Source organism: Colletes gigas, unplaced genomic scaffold, assembly GCF_013123115.1.
Source record: "Colletes gigas isolate AHSC1104 unplaced genomic scaffold, ASM1312311v1 Colletes_gigas_Sc00009, whole genome shotgun sequence".
NCBI classification, from domain to species: Eukaryota; Metazoa; Arthropoda; class Insecta; order Hymenoptera; family Colletidae; genus Colletes; species Colletes gigas.
In genome coordinates this window covers 3,501,312-3,518,052 of record NW_025106638.1, presented here as the reverse complement: position 1 = coordinate 3,518,052, position 16,741 = coordinate 3,501,312, and the positions used below count along the sequence as shown (strand labels likewise).

The 16,741-nt window shown below is 36.0% G+C and overlaps 1 protein-coding gene across 1 annotated transcript in view; it reads left to right on the top strand.

Annotated features, from left to right (window-relative positions):
• LOC122397509 (protein gooseberry-like) overlaps positions 1-14,904 on the top strand; it is a 33,258-nt gene extending 18,354 nt beyond the window's left edge. Inside the window, exons 4-6 of the mRNA XM_043396697.1 lie at positions 7,773-7,944; positions 8,613-8,894; positions 14,643-14,904. Coding sequence (XP_043252632.1) covers positions 7,773-7,944; positions 8,613-8,894; positions 14,643-14,904 — 716 coding nt within the window. The remainder of the gene's footprint in view (positions 1-7,772; positions 7,945-8,612; positions 8,895-14,642) is intronic.
• Positions 14,905-16,741: the final 1,837 nt, after the last annotated feature.

The following is a 16,741-nucleotide window of genomic DNA, read 5'->3' as shown; positions in this document are numbered from 1 at the left end:
GTATATGTAAAGTAAATTTTCAAGAAACAAAGCGGAAGTACTCGTTAACTATTCAGGCCACTTATAAGACAGAAATTCGTCTTGACGAAGACGTTTTGGAAATTTCAAAGTCGACTGTAATTTTCTAGTAAAATAGTACATTTACTGGTCTTAAACCTATGTTAGAGATTCAACGTTAATGAAAAGTATATTGAGAATTTTTAAAAAACATCAATTTGCCCTCTAACCTCCAAAATGTCTCCATCCGTAAAAATATACATAGTGTTCCCTTTAAAAATATGCAAAATTGATATACACTATCCTATTGGTCATAAGAAATTGTAAAGCATTTTTCTCTTTCATTTTCTTCTAATTCGAATACTTTTGGAAAAAATCACAGGCTGGTAATACCATGAACACCCTGCATAATAGGAAAATTATGTTTGCCGATGAAAGGTTGTTAAAGAATTACTGGCTGGTAATAGCGTGAACAACCTGTATAATAGGGAAATTATGTTTAGCGATGAGAGGTTGGTATCAGCCTTTGAGGAGATTTTCAATCGAGTGGCAACGAGAATGGCGTCGAGAAGTGGTCGGTCGGTTCGAAGGCTGAATACTTTGGCAATGGCATCGAGAAATTTTGTCTTGTTTGAAGGCTGAATGGTTTGGAGGACAGGAAGAGATTAACTGGAATATAGGTCCAGTCGGCGGACGTAAAGGGAGCTCCTTTTTTGTCTATTTATTAGCTGCAGTGAAGCCCACAAAGAAATATTAGGCATCCCGTGGCGCGTAGATGTGTCGAGTTTATTACCACGTCGAGAAGATTTAGTTTTGATTAGATGTACGCTTGGAATTGCAACTCGATCTAACAACGCGAATCTACCTGTTGATCGGTAAGCGCCATTTGTTGCGAAAATTTTCATTTCAGACTCGAATAAATCGTCTTTTATACAATTTACTTTCTTCCAGTGCTTTATTGTTAAATCATTAAATAAATTATCGTCGCGGGCAACTACGAAATCAACGCGACGGAAACGTGCCCGTTCGCAGAAAAAGTAACGTTTACACAGATGTTTATTTATATTTATTACTACCGATATTTCATAGTACCTTGATCTTTTATCAATGCTTGCGACGAGTAGTAGCGAAATTGTATTAGGATCTATAAGAAAAAGAAATCAAAATTTGAAATTATTAAAACTACTTTATTTTATTCATTATTTTGTCTCGATCGATTAATTCTCTATTTGTTTACCTTTCAAAGGTTTCAAATAAAGTTTCATTTATCGATTATTCAGATTAACGTTAGAAATATTCGTTTTATACCGAGTGAAAATATAAATTTTGACAATTAATTAACTGGACATTTTAGCGTGACGCGCGATTTTTTACTATATTTTATGATTTTTTGGTAAAATAACTATGAGACTTGTTGCCATACAAATTTAAAGGTATATTTGTACGTATTTTTCAAATAACTATAATTTTTTTTATTTATAAAAAATCAAAATGACCACTGCTACGAGCTCTCGTCCGTAGTCGACTTAAAAAAAAAATGGCGTCTCATGGCGTTCGTAATTTCGACTTTTCCATTTATTCGACAAGAGAAAATAAAAAAATATTTCTCATTAGTACGAGTATATCTGTAGTTGGAACTAGAATAAATACGAAATATTAACGACTAAAAAAATAGCGAATCTGTGAAGTTCGAATACCGATTTTTTTTAGATGTTCTTTTAATCTATGGGACTGAAGAAAGTAGAACAAATGCAAATTTTGAAATATTTTTACTTCGAACTATAGCCATATGTCTAGTGAATGTTTATGTAAAATTTGATATCAATTGATCAAGTAGATTTTAAAATATTGTGAACGCAGTCCTGAAAAACAGCTATCCTTTAAATATTGTTAACTTTTAGGTTATCTATCCATTTTTTTTTAGCGAAGCCTTGTTCAATGATATATATAATTCATTCAGTTTTGATTACTGTCTCTTGAAAAAAATTGTGAACATTCGTAAAACATAAATAAATATGTACGCAAAATATCGAAATTTTCTGTAAAAATATCCCTAAAAATATCTAAACTTAAACCTCGAGAGTTAAGTCTTTGGAGGTCTGTAACAACAAAAAATTATTTAAAGGCGGTCTGAGGTAGACAAAAGGTCAAGAATCTCTTTTCTAACCATTAAATTACTCATGGCATGTTCTCCATACACTTGACAAATTTCACGATAAATGTCTGCCGGTTTCACATTTCGCACGTTTAAAAAACGAATTGCAAATTTCGCTTTACAATCGGCTCGATACGTTTGAACGCGTTTAAAATGCAAATTGTCTTGTAACCAGAATCCGATTCTATCAAAACGATAATTCGATGGCTTGGCTATGAACAAACGAACATCAGTACGCAAAAAAAGAGTAACGTTATTAGGTTAGAATAGGACGAAATATGATTTTCGTTTAGAACACAGACACAGTATATTTAAGTGAACAAGTAAGTTAATAGAAATGAAGTATAAGCGATAATACAAAAATGATGATTCGCGGTTCACTCTCTTCTCTCTTTCTCTTCTCATTCTGTTCTCACGCTCTAAACGACTTTTCTTCTTCTTCACTCTCTTTTCCACTGACTGTAACTGCTCGACTCTCCTTCGGATAAACTTCACAACATAAACAATATTCTTACCTTTAGATTGGACTCATCAGAAACTATATAAAATAATGATAGACTAAGAAATCTCACTCATAAAAATACATCCTCACATAAATCAAGACTCACAGTTATTAGGTTACAGCTGCAATACATATTCGTAAACGAAACTTACTTTCTGGATACGCCTTGTTGCGACATATAGGCACGCTTTCATATATGTTGAAAACGTGTCTTATTGTTTAGTGCGCATGACAGTCGCGTAGAAGTTTCGTTAAGAAAAAGTGACACCAAGTTAGTCAGTCCTCGTTCGCGCCTTGGAAGTCAGATGTTGTAGCCTGCGATATATTTTATTATTGTTATAGTTTGTTACTATTTCTCTGGATTTCAGTGAAGCTTCAATCCAGTAGGATTGGATACACCTTTAAAGGTTTGTAAAAGATAAAAGACTTATTTACTTATAGAACGAAATCTTTCCAACATAACTTATACGTATACGTCGCGTAACTTACCGGCAACGGAAGTACACGCGTAATAATAATAGTGCATGAACACACCGTCTACAGGCATACATAATTTCCTCAACTTCCGTATCGCAGTGGCAAATTTAAAAAAATAAAATGTAAGCTTGTCCAGCACAAAAGAAAGATAGAATTTAATAAAACAAAAGGAACTAAACTTATAAATCGTAATATAGTTAAATACATAGTTTTCTTGAATTTAATTATAGCGATTCCCGTTTAATCTTGTACAACTATTTCGTGGGGAAATACCTAGAATATAGTATTAATCCCTACAGTAGGTTATTGAGATGGTTAGCGAAGAGGAAAGAAGGTAGAAGGTAGAAGGAGAAGGGAAAAAGGTTGAACGCGTACGCACGTTGCGCGGCGTGTGGTCCATCGTGGTCTCGTGCTGCCTCTAATCTTAGAAACCGCCAGTATCAGAGCCAACCTGTTCTTTTTCTCAACCAACAGTGAACCGCGCTCTATTGATTTAGACGTTCCATTGATCTCCCTCTTACTCTTGCTAATATTCCTTTGCATCAGTTAATTCAAATCCACCGATTGTGAGAAAATAATCTTTAATTGCCCGAAGAAAAAGGGAAAATATTATATAATGCACTCGTCTACATAGAAGAGGACTAAATTTCCACTGAAAAATTGTTGATATTCGAGTGGATGTGACTTTATTAAGAGAAAGGATTTATTTTAAAGGGTGAAACCTCTACTTAAAAATTTGTTAAAGAATTTTTATTTTAACTCGCAAGGTGAAAAGCGGTCACCGGTGACCGGCACGGCGCTCAACATATTAAGGGATGTTTTTGCCCCAAAGAAGCAAAAATTCGTACACAAAAAACAAAGATTGACCAATTGTTTTGTTCATAGGGATCTGTTAAAAAGTTGCAAATTTAGAAAACAAATAACGACGTTCCAGAGTTAAAAATGAAACTGTGTGTGTGTGTGTGAGAATGAATTATTGATTTTATTTTAAATGAACTGTGATGATATTTAGAAGGCAATGGAAACAATTGGAGAGAGAACAGGTCGATTACAAGAAAAGTCTAAGAAATGTGAGTTTAACAAAACCAGTTGTTATTATAATATATTAAATACATATTGGTTATATTAAAACGTGTTATAATATATTATAATATATTATATTAAAAAATAAAATATAAATACATTAGTATTTAAGTTTTAGTCTATTATTTTTGCCCCTTTCTAGATAACATTCTGACTACGTCTGTACGTGCATAAATATGAAAATAAATCGTTAACTAATGATTAATTATTCTTCCTAAAACCTAACCTAACTTTCTAATTCTAAGAATCTTAAACATGATTTTTCAACGGCAGGACCTTTTTTCTATCATTTTGTAGGGTCGAAGCTACAGTTTTTCATCAAAAGAAATTTTTTGAAATTTCGAAAACCTTAAAAGTACCTTGTTAAAAATGAAACTATCGTCTTGGGGAAATTTTGTGATCGATGGGTGAGAATTGGGGGCAAATCGTGTAACGGATTCGATAGTTTTCGACGCTCGTTAAAAGAAAGCACTATCGAGCGTCGATGCATCGTGGAAAGCTTTAAGAAGTGGTTAAGGTGGCACGATGAAACCGTCGCGGGGATTTACGGCTGCGGTGGACTCTTTAATCTTGAACGAACCGCTACGCCACTTCGCTGCCTTCGACTTCATGAATTTTAGCTGACGTTCGTGTATATTGATTTAGACATCCATTTCCATATCGGCAACGAGTAAATTCTGGAATTGAAATTAAAACGGTAGCAAAGTACAAATAATTAACTCTAATTCCATAGACGAAGATGAATTCTTAATTGTAGCCAATCGAATTTAAATAAAATACCAAAATTCCTTTCATTTTTTTTTTGTAATTTAAATATATTTAAATTGTTTCTGATATTAACGGATTGTTCACTAGATTTTGTCTTTTTGTATTTTTTTATTTTAAGTGTGAACTTAATTCAGGGTACACAGTTGTCTGTAAAAATGTATTACAAAATTTCAAACATCTTCGATAAAACTTGTAGATTATATTATATATTATTTATATATTTTTTTTTTTTTTTTACAAAAGAAATATAAGTTTCTTAACTTCGACATTTTGCATACATATTTATTTGTATTTTACGAATGTTCACCATTTTTTTCAAATGAAAATAATCAAAATTGATTGAATTATATGTCATTGTCCAAAATCAGCCCATTCGATGCCAAGGCGATTAAAAGCAGTTTAAATAAGCGTAAAAATATTAATGTAATCAAAATTTACTAGATGTGACAATTGGTGAACACTTTTGTGGCATAAGTACTTCGTTTCTTAATGATACTTGTTGGAATATGGAAATTCGAGCATGGGGTTAATCGCGACATCTGTTATCATACAATAAACATTGCATTGGTGCCATCTAGGCTTTATAAAAGTGCTGTGCAAAGCAAGAACGCGACTTACTTTGTACATAAAATCATGCGAATACATATACAATTTTTATTTCGTCAATTATTATTTCACCAACCAACAATACTTAATAATACCGCACACGTTAATCAACAAACATAATATGCGAAATTCTTGTTTGCTTTCCATAAAACGACCATTTTGGGGGGACGTACGGAGACTCTCGTGACTGACTGTAGGTGTCGCGAGTGACGAGTCTCGCTCGGAAGAAATTTAAAGCTATCGAGTGCCACGCGGAGGTTAGAATCGATGACAGTGTAATTAAGCGTTAATTGATCGTGCGTAAAGATGCGATTATGGGTACGAGGGTGGAAAAGTTTTCAACCACGGAACGGAAACTAGGCGACGGCGAGGAACGAAAGAAAATATGGATCTGCCAGGGAGGCTGCCGCGCTGGACAGGCTTTCGTTTAGCTCGTGTGGGACGGGACATGTCAAAGAACTTAATTTCTTTGCGGCGAACCCTAATTTCGCCAGTGTTTTAGTTTAGTATAGGTTCGGCTGGCACGGCTGTAATCAGAAGGGTCTTAATGGTAGGTTGCCGAGTCCGGCGTGTGAACTGTGGGCGGGAACGACTCGCTTCCTACCTTCGGTATCTGACGTGCAGCACGTGCTGGCCTGGAAGACCTTCTTGCTGCTATTAAGAAGCGTGCTTCGTAACATCTCTTCGGATCTTTCGGACCTTACCGTCGCCTCGCATCGCCTCGCATCGATTCCTTTCCACGATAACACCCTTTGCTAGCGTCTTTTTAACGAATTTTCAATTCCTGCTTTCCCACACCACAGACCCACCTAATTTATTTTACGACGCGTTTGTTAATCGATCGAGCTAATCCATGTTCTTTAACCCCTTTACTTATGATTTAATTCCAAATAATTTTTCAAACGTGTACCGTTTAATTTTGTTTAAATTTGTTTGTACAATGGCCACGAAAAAGAATAGATTTACGAACACCCCGTGAACGTAATAATTTGTTGATTTTAATTTATAAGGCACGACGACGAGTGAGTGGCCTCGTAATTGTGAAACTTTACATCATGAACTTATGACGAGTCAGACACGTCATTGTATGGCAATAATTAAGAAAATTCTAGTGGAGGTTATAGGATTAGACAATAAAAAACGACGCATGTACTTTTCAGGTTATGTTTAATATTTCACGAATACATAATTGCATACATGGTACTGAACGCTATTCAACTGCTATACTGAAACAAAAGATGGCGTGCACGTTTGCCAACGAGGGAAAAAGAAATATTTCCAACACATGCATGTTTGCCAACATGGGAATAAGAAACATTTCCAACAAAAATATAGGACCAAGGATTTGTTTGAATAATCAAGGTTTCCTTGGATTTTTCAAGATTACTTAAACGATAATAATAAAATATAAACTCCCATAATAAAAAATAAATGTTTGATTTCATTTAAACAATCTATGCTAAGCTCGACTCGACTTGTGTTTCCAAGTATTATACTTGGACAAAACTGGTCAACGAAGCTGGTCGAAACACAATTTTTCCGAGAATTTCGCGGTGCAATGATTTTTAAATATTAATTGTATAATAAATGAAATTTTAGTAATTGAAAAAGGGTGAACATAACATTTATTTAAAACAAAATATAACAACAAGTATTTTACAGATGCACAACTAAACCAATGCAATTATAACGTAATAACAATATTAAATTATAATGGATTGATTAAATTATAAATTGAATAGAGTTGTTTCTTCTTTATAAACTCAGAAATGCGACCGGGCATGCTCGTGATTAGTTTTCCCAAAATTTCGTCGTTAGTTTCGTTCCATGACACAATTACAGCTTCTTTTAACTGTTGGAAAATTTATACTAGAATACTTTCTTAATTATTTTTAAGTGAATCAATCGTATTACTTTGCAATTGGAATTTCTATGTTCATAGTAATTTTATTTAACACATCTTATGCATAAATAAAGGTTTTATTTAATTGCAGAATAAAATTGTTAAATTTCAGTGTTCAGTACAACTTATAATGTTTCGAACGATCCAAAATTAACATCAATTTGTTTAAAATTGAGTTATTATTATTGGTTCCCCGTTTCTTCTTTACTCTGCATTATTATCAATTACTTTGTCTACAGTTGTTTCGTTGCTTGTAACCACAATCATGTTTTTTGTTTAAGGTGGAAGCAGCGGCGATGATTCGGAGACTGAAAGCGAGCCAGGAATCGCGTTGAAGAGAAAACAACGACGAAGCAGAACCACGTTTACTGGCGAGCAGCTCGAACAATTGGAAGCAGCTTTTCATCGAACACAGTACCCAGACGTTTACACCAGAGAGGAATTGGCTCAAAAGTAAGCGTGCAAACAGTAAACTTGGAAGTTCGATGAAATAGTAAATCGAACAATGCAAACACTATCGAATTGTACGATCTCACTAGGATTATCAGCGTGTCAAAGTTTTTATAGATTTTTGTACAAATGAACGTGTTATTGGAACATGTTATGTTTATAGAAAATAATTTATTCGATCAATTATGTTCAATTAATATTAGCAATATTGTTTGAGGAAATTGATGAATTTTGGTTTGTTTCTGTCAGACTGAAAACCGTACAATCATCTACGAGATCAAAACTTTCATTTTAGACAATTGCAAGCAACATAACCTAAAAATTGATGAATTTTCGTTTGTTTCTGTCAGACTAAAACCGTAGAAACATCTACGAGATCAAAACTTTCATTTTAGACAATTGCAAGCAACATAACCTAAAAATTGATGAATTTTGATTTGTTTCTGTCAGACTGAAAATTGTACAATCATCTACGAGATAAAAACTTTCATTTTAGACAATCGTAAACAACATAACCTAAAAATTGATGAATTTTGAAAGCTAGTGTTGCCTTTGCTAAAATTAGTAAAAATATACAGTAATAAATAAATAAACGGTGTACGTTTTCAGCCTGTTTGTTAAAACGATCAGGAATTGGGTCCTTAACGGATGTCTGTTAATTGTTGTTCCAGGACTAATCTGACAGAGGCGCGCGTGCAAGTTTGGTTTAGCAACAGGCGGGCCAGGCTTCGCAAGCAGCTAAACAGCCAGCAATTGAACGCTTTCAACACAATGAGTTTGCAGTCGTTTCAGACACAACACTACGGTAGTGCTGAAACTTATCAGACCTACGGTCAAGCATCGGTAGCTGCAGCCACAACAACCACCGCTGGCTACCCGCAGCACTACAACTATAGCGAGAATTACTATGCTGCACAGCAACAATGGCCCAGGCCCACCACGGATAATTATGGGTAAGTTGTTAATAATAGTTTCTTTTTATCGCTTTGCACATTCTGTTTTGGGCAGGAAAATAACATTAAATGTGCACGAGCTATTCCCGCCATTTTTGAATAAAATAAATGGCCGACAAATAGCAGTCTGTCGAAATCGAGCATAAAAAATTAAACGTTCCATTTATAAAAATAAAATTAACCTCTATATGTATTTTCTCTACGTCTCCACTTACAAAAATACCATTTATCCCATATTATGTGCAAGCCTAACGGAGATAACAATCGACAATTTCCCAATAATTGATAATGTTCGTGTCGCGGACCCAAACTAGCGAACAGTATCTAAAAAGGGAACGCTGTACTTGGATAAAAGTAACAATAAATTTCTCCAAAACAAGATGTATCGAAAATGGATAATCGTTATTATAAATGAGAAAAGAAGTAATTTTGACCACTTTGGTAGATTCGTTGTCCAAATGATACGGTTTGATAAACGTAAGAATCGACTTGGCCAGAGAATAGTTTCTATAGAAACAGAAATTCTCGGTGACTCATTGCCAGTGTGGTCGTTACTTTCGTCGAACGCTGTCGCCCCCTGATTGTGGCAGTCGAAGGAGTAAGAGACGAAGAAAGAATCTCCCTGTAGAGGGCAACTGACGGGAGGGAGGCCTCCCAAGTCGATTCTTTCACTCGGCGGACCTTAGACTTTCTTCGTTTGCAGTCTGCGCTCGAGCGGACTGGCCTCTGTTGTGTTACTGAACGTAACATCATACTGCAGCAGCCCGAGCATTTCGCCAACCTGTTATTACGCCGCAATGGCTGAATTAATTGATCGAAACACCCTTAGAGCACAGAAGGTATCCGCTCTTACACTTCACCGTATACTTCTTCGCTTCCTCTCCTCTTTCCGTCCACGCCTTACCCATCGAGTGATTTAGGGGGTCATTTCTCTGTGACACCTTCAAAGAGTCGATCTTTTTATTTTATTTTTATTTTTCGAAAGTACCTACCACCGAAGTGGTCATCTCATTCGTAATTTCTAAAAAACAATTTTCTATAACAAAATGAATAAACACTTATTCTTTTAATAATTATTGTTACTTTATTAGTTTAAATTAATTTGCGATATTATTTTTATATTAACCCTAAACCAATCCATCGATTCGTCGCTGACCACGCACATTGACATTCAAAATTGTTCGAATCGAATAAATTTTATCATAACATCGTACACATATCGTCCAGTGTGGATAGGTTAGGTCTGGTTTAGGCTGAGGCGCAATTCAAAATCATTGAAATCGGTTAAGTTCAATTTTTAGGTTCACCCGTTACATTATTCTGGTCGCCGGCCGCTGCCTATGTTTATAGAAACAGCAGATAAGGTTGGGGCGGACGGTAGGGCGGAGGCAACACGAGCGTCGAAACGACGTTTTTATGTTTTTCCTTGTCTTACAACTGAATTAAAAACAACCAAGGCAGACACCGGAACGCCGGTCATGTCTGTCTTCGTTGTTTTCAATTACAAGACGAGGAAGAACATAGAAACGCATGCCGTTTCGATGCTCGTGTGAACCTAACCTAAGAGGAGGAATGGAAGGAATTTTGGGAATATCTCGGAAATTAAGGCCGTGCAGCGGTTATATCTATAGGAAAAAGTTGTTCAGTGTCTTATTTTCTATAACATATTAACACATAAAGTAAATAATTACCAAAACTGAGAATGAAATATGGCAGAAGCAATTGTATGGTCAAAGAGGTTAGGAAAATGGGTATGAAGATATAAAAAAGATGATATGCACGAAGAAGAACGTGAGAATAAAAAGTAAGCGAAATAGAACGTGGAAACAGGTGAATTTGAGAGTCTGTTGGAGAGAGATGGAGGAAAATTCTTTTCTGTAACATATTTTACCATCATCAAGATCGTAGTTGAGGACCCCTAAAGTAAATAAATACCAAAACTGAGAATAAAATATGGCAGAAGCAATTGTAGGGTCAAAGATGTTAGGAAAATGGGGATGAAGATATAAAAAAGATGATATGCACGAAGAAAAACGCGAGAATAAAAAGTAAGTGATATAGAACATGGAAACAGGTGAATTTGGGAGTCTGTTGGAGAGAGATAGAGCAAACTTATTTTCTATTACACATTTTACAATCATCAAGATCGGAGTTGAGGACCCCTAAAGTAAATAATTACCAAAACTGAGAATAAAATATGGCAGAAGCAATTGTAGGGTAAAAGAGGTTAGGAAAATGGGGATGAAGATATAAAAAAGATGATATGCACGAAGAAAAACGCGAGAATAAAAAGTAAGTGATATAGAACATGGAAACAGGTGAATTTGGGAGTCTGTTGGAGAGAGATAGAGCAAACTTATTTTCTATTACACATTTTACAATCATCAAGATCGGAGTTGAGGACCCCTAAAGTAAATAATTACCAAAACTGAGAATAAAATATGGCAGAAGCAATTGTAGGGTAAAAGAGGTTAGGAAAATGGGGATGAAGATATAAAAAAGATGATATGCACGAAGAAAAATGCGAGAATAAAAAGTAAGCGAAATAGAACGTGGAAACAGGTGAGTTTGAGGGTCTGTTAGAGAGAGATGGAGGAAAGGGGAAAGAGCGAGAGAGTTGTTGGTTGAGTGCGGCGAAGCTGTCGGGGCCCCACCGACACGTTTTCTGTGTGGTCCTCAATTATGTTGTTTCTTTGGCCCCCGTAATGAAACGCTACCGGCTAATCTTCGCCGATGATCCAGCTTTAACCGGCAACTGCGCGCCCTTTCTTTCACCCCGGAAGCGATACAACCTCAACACTCGCCGCTTCTAAGAATTTTTCTCAACGAGCCATTATCGCGAATCTTTTTCATTTGCTTTGACCCCTAACCTGACGCCGACATCGATTCCGTGACTTTTAACACAAAAATTCTAAATCAGGTTCTACTTGCGTTTCGAGTATAGTGGTCCCTCGCTGATGGTCTCTAGTTTTTCCCTCGATATTGTTCGCAGAGTCATCCCCACCAATTCCTAGAACTGTAGACACAGTAATGACGCGGTTACGAAGGAATCACCGAAAGAACACGAAATTTTTCTATTTTCCAATTTATAATTATAAAATTATTGTAATCGCATTGTTGAGCATTTTTCAATGGAGATGATACCAAACAAGACTATATTTGCACCACACGTGTGAGAATTAGAGAATGAATAAAAAATAAATTGTACAACACTTTTATGATAGTAATATAAGTATATAAGTGAAAAATACTATTAACAGTAAGAAAAAAGTAATGATTATATATAAAAAATACACAACATTTTAGATAATAACAATCTACTAAAACCTTGAAATCAACTCGTAAGAACAGAAAATGTAGGAAATGAAAAAATTCACAAAATAATGTAGACAATGGAATGGAGTAGATTAAAATGTTAAAAACGAAGTACAAAAATAAGGTAGAAGAAATGTATAAGGATGTTGTACGCATTAAAACGATTCGAAGCAATTAAAAATGAAAAATCAGCCTTCAAATTTTAAACTCGAGCTACAATACGAAAATCATGCAATTTAAAAAAAAAAATTGTATACTTTGCCTTCCGAGTAATTTTAGAACCTCTGGTATAAACAAACGTTGGATATCTTTCTTCATTTCATTCGCTCTCAGTGATTCTCAGTTTCGTCTGTAATACGATCGAGTCTAACAGAGATAAATAAGAGTCGAGAATTCCTGGAATAGTGTAAGTACCTCCCTCGATATCGTTCGCGTCGTGGAACCGAGCTAGCAAACATTAGCGAGGGATTACTGGATGTCTGCGAAGTCTCAATACAAAACGGACCACCTACCTATTAAAAAAGAAATCACAAAAGATTCGAGTAAACGGCAGCCTGGACGCGAGATCCTTTAACGTCGTTCGAGCGGTATGCGCGTGGTGGATGCGCAACGATAGAAAATCTGTTAACGGCTATATCAAGGGCGCCATCTTGAAACGAAACGTTTGTACGTTCGTTATTTCGCGGCAGGATTATCTCGACCGATCCGACAATGGTAACCGAAAGGTTCGGAAATCTTGCAAAAAGTAACAAATTCATTGGTATTTTATAGGGAATAAGAAGCAGGTTGACGATGTTACGTTCCAGGAACAGTATTAAAATATTAATGCGGGGCAGTTTCACCTCCATAACCTCGGGATGAAATTCTCTTTCCGTTTCGCGACTCTCAAAGTAACCGCCGACAAGTTCTCTCTCGTTTTGCCGTGCAATCAAAGTTCACTGCTCGTTTGCAAACCGATACCATACGCACACGCGAGCGCGAGAAACTTTCACGCTCGCACACATACAAATAAGAATCGTTTAGGGCGTGTCGAGGCTGCCAACAACCGATTTCAAAACGGAGTAGCGGTCCTTTTGACCGTTTCGGCACAGCAGCACGGTTAAGAACCCTGAAACGTACCGATGCTGAAACCATTTAATTCCTCTCTCCTTCTTCTCTCCTCGTCTCTTCGTTTCCTTCCTCTGACCTTTCTCCTCTCCTCTTAATTTCTTTCACGAACCAGTGCAGAACTGGCGGAAGCTCGAGAATTTATCGACTGTCCCCGTGCACCGTTCTACAAATCTATTTTCTTCTAGCCGGCGCGTCGCCACAAATCAAATTCGCCTCTATACAAGTGCTAATGAATTCCGGCGAACTTCGCCCGCCAGGAACAATTTATAATCCTCGATCCTCAAAATTAAAGAATTTCTACGCCGCGCGTTGATTAAGCCTGGCTTCCCGTACACAAAATCCAATCTTACATCTTTAATATTTTTACCAAAATTCAAATGACTGGTTTGCTGTAAAACACGATTTTTTTAAATTTTTTGGCAATTTTTTTTTTTTTGCAATTCCTCACACATATTTATTGATATTTATGAAATATGCAGGGCATATCATAGGGCATATGTTTATGCACAGAATCGACAATTTTCAAGCAGTTCACAGTTGTAATTGAATCGTGGAATGAAATTAACGAAAAAATTTTTAATAAGTAAGCACGTATTTATAAGTAAGAAATAGTTTGCACGAGATAACTTTTTTATAAAAAAAAACTGTATTTCGATATACATATCTTCTTTCTCGCGTGTCGCAAGACGTACTAATTAATCAAGGTGGCGCATACGCTTGCATTATGGTGGCGCCCTCACCGATCGACTACGTGACGTTCTCGATTTACAATCGACTTCAATAGAGTTAATAGAAAAGAAACAAGGTCCTGTTCATCATTAAAATTGTCCAATCTATTCAATTTATAACTTAATCGTTTCATTGTAATTTAATATTGTTATTACGTTATAATTCCATTGGTTGTGTGAAATACTTATTGTTATATTTTGTCTCAAATAAGTATTACGTTCGCCCTTTTTCAATTACTAAAATTTCATTGCAGCCTGATTCGTGAAATACTATTAATATTTAGAAATCGTTAATTTGTTGAGTCGTGCCGGTTCAAACGTCACGCCACTGGAACGCTTTTGTGGACTCCTTCAAGAGGTCGTTAAGATGCAACTTCATGGCGTCCATAGTACAACCAGCGTGCTTCCGACAGTTTATATCTTGCGTGTTTTTAATTAGTGTTGGTTCGTCTTTCCGTACGTTTTATTGAAACAAATTATCGTCGGTCTCTCGAGAATTGTAGTGGTGCTTGTGCTCCGTGGTGCAGTCTATTTAATTTCCAAAGTGTAACGAAGAAGATGTTGGTTTCAGATGCCTGTCATTTTTCTGTTACAGACTGTTTAACGCGACTCATTACAGTAGCAGCAATCTAGCTTCGAACTTGACCAGCAACAACTTGAATCTGGGCAGTCTGGGCAGCAGCGTGAGTTCCACTGCTTCGAACATGAGCGAGTGCATGGCTCAGGGTGCAAGTTCAGGAGTGTCGGCCCCGACAGGAATGAGCCACCATATTACGCCGCACAGCCCCAGCGAGGCCAAAAGTGGCTATCCTTATCTGGGTGGAATAGAATCCCAGGTTTGTGGCAGAGTTCACTGAAACGCGAATTACACATCGAATCGACGAGTTTGATATTTTCGAGGATCCCGTCGATGTGATAAAGACTAAAAAAAGGGAAAGTTTCATAAAAAAAGAAATCAAAATCTAGGCGATTGTTCTACACGAATGTCGGATGTTGTTCGTTCCCTGAACAACAATTATAGAAATTGCATCAAAGCGTAGGAAAATGGGGCTTTGTGCATCGTTTTCGGTGATAGATGCTCGAGTTTAGTGCGACAAATTATAACATTTTTATTATACGTTATTAAACGTTTTGATAAACGCGTCGGGCGACGGGAAAAAAGATAACGAAAGTAAATTATAACTTTACTACCGCTGCACTGCAAATATGTACATAGAATAAAGATTATTTTATCATATTTCTATTTTAAATCCTTAAGTTTCTTGTGAATACGAAATGTATGATAACTACTGCGAGCGTCGAGTACCTTAACCCTTTTGGACCTTTCGATCGATCGTGTGCTGCTTTCGAAAGAAGCAAAAATAAATTCCTGCACAGAGAGGGAGTAGCTATTTACTGTCGAAACATTTTAAATGTGTTAAGAATATACGTATAATGTTTATCGTTAATTACCAGTGTCCATAATTTTAACATTGTGTGCCTTAAGCTGTCGTTACAAAATATTATAAGGCATATATACAACAGTCCAAGAATAATTGCTACGCTGTGCAAATCGAAATCGGGGATTGCAAAATGTAATCAGAATTTAATATTCGTTAGTTAACGGAAAGTCTCTTAATTAGTTACCCTCCTCATCTTCGTATGAAATAACTTTCGAGCCTAATGTTTGCCGCGGCGAAATGAAATTACATCAGTATTATTTTCGGTTCTGAAACGAATTTCTTAAAACCCGAGGACTGGTGAGAACGCGATGTAAATACTCGTCGAGCAATCACATTTAAAATAAGAATAGCGAAAGCAACGTTTTATTTCAAAAATATTATATGCGATTCCAATGTATCATTGGTGTAGACTGATTGTATTTAAAAATTATTTTTTAGCTGTAGATACGAACGGCGTCGGTACGACGATTAACAATTTACCGTTTTCAGTGTATCACAGATTTATTATACATTCGAATGCACTTCGTTGCAATCGTAAACACGTAGATTAGGGCTGTCAGAATACTTGAATACTTATGAGTAAAAGCTGTTGGAAAAACGGCTCGAAAGAAATCGAAAGAGTATTATGCATGCAGGGTCGCTCCTGACGGGGGCGCAAAAGATGCCCTCGCACTTAGGCGACCATACCTACGGGTCGTAGACCTTTTAGTAAAATTTTGACTTATAAGAATAATAATCAAAATTTTTTGGACGATTATTAACATTTTAGACAAACAGAATTGAATTAATTATTATGGAAAACAATATTGTGTATTTTTCATATGTAATCATTTTTTTATATTTGCAGTATAGAACTATTTTTTTTTCATACTTTTATTGATATTTCTCGCCTTATATCGTAATTTATTTTGCCCTGTATACAAATCTGGGAGCCATTTAACTTGTCCGAATATAGGTTAGAAATGTATTAAAGTCTCGTTAAAAATGATAATATTAAAAAATTTAGACTTGATTCGAATTTCGAACTGCTCGATTATGCGAGTATTTCGACAGTCCTACTACAGATGCGGTAAATAGTAGTTAGAGCGTGATCCGTATTAGAATGATTTACCTCCAGTTGAATTTTTCCAACATTTAGTAAATTCCGTGGCGTCCATTTTGCTACGATAGATACTATTGGGAGACGAGATGTTGGCACGCTACCAGCAAGCTAAACGACGCGAGGGGCAAAGGATATGCTCCACCTAATCCC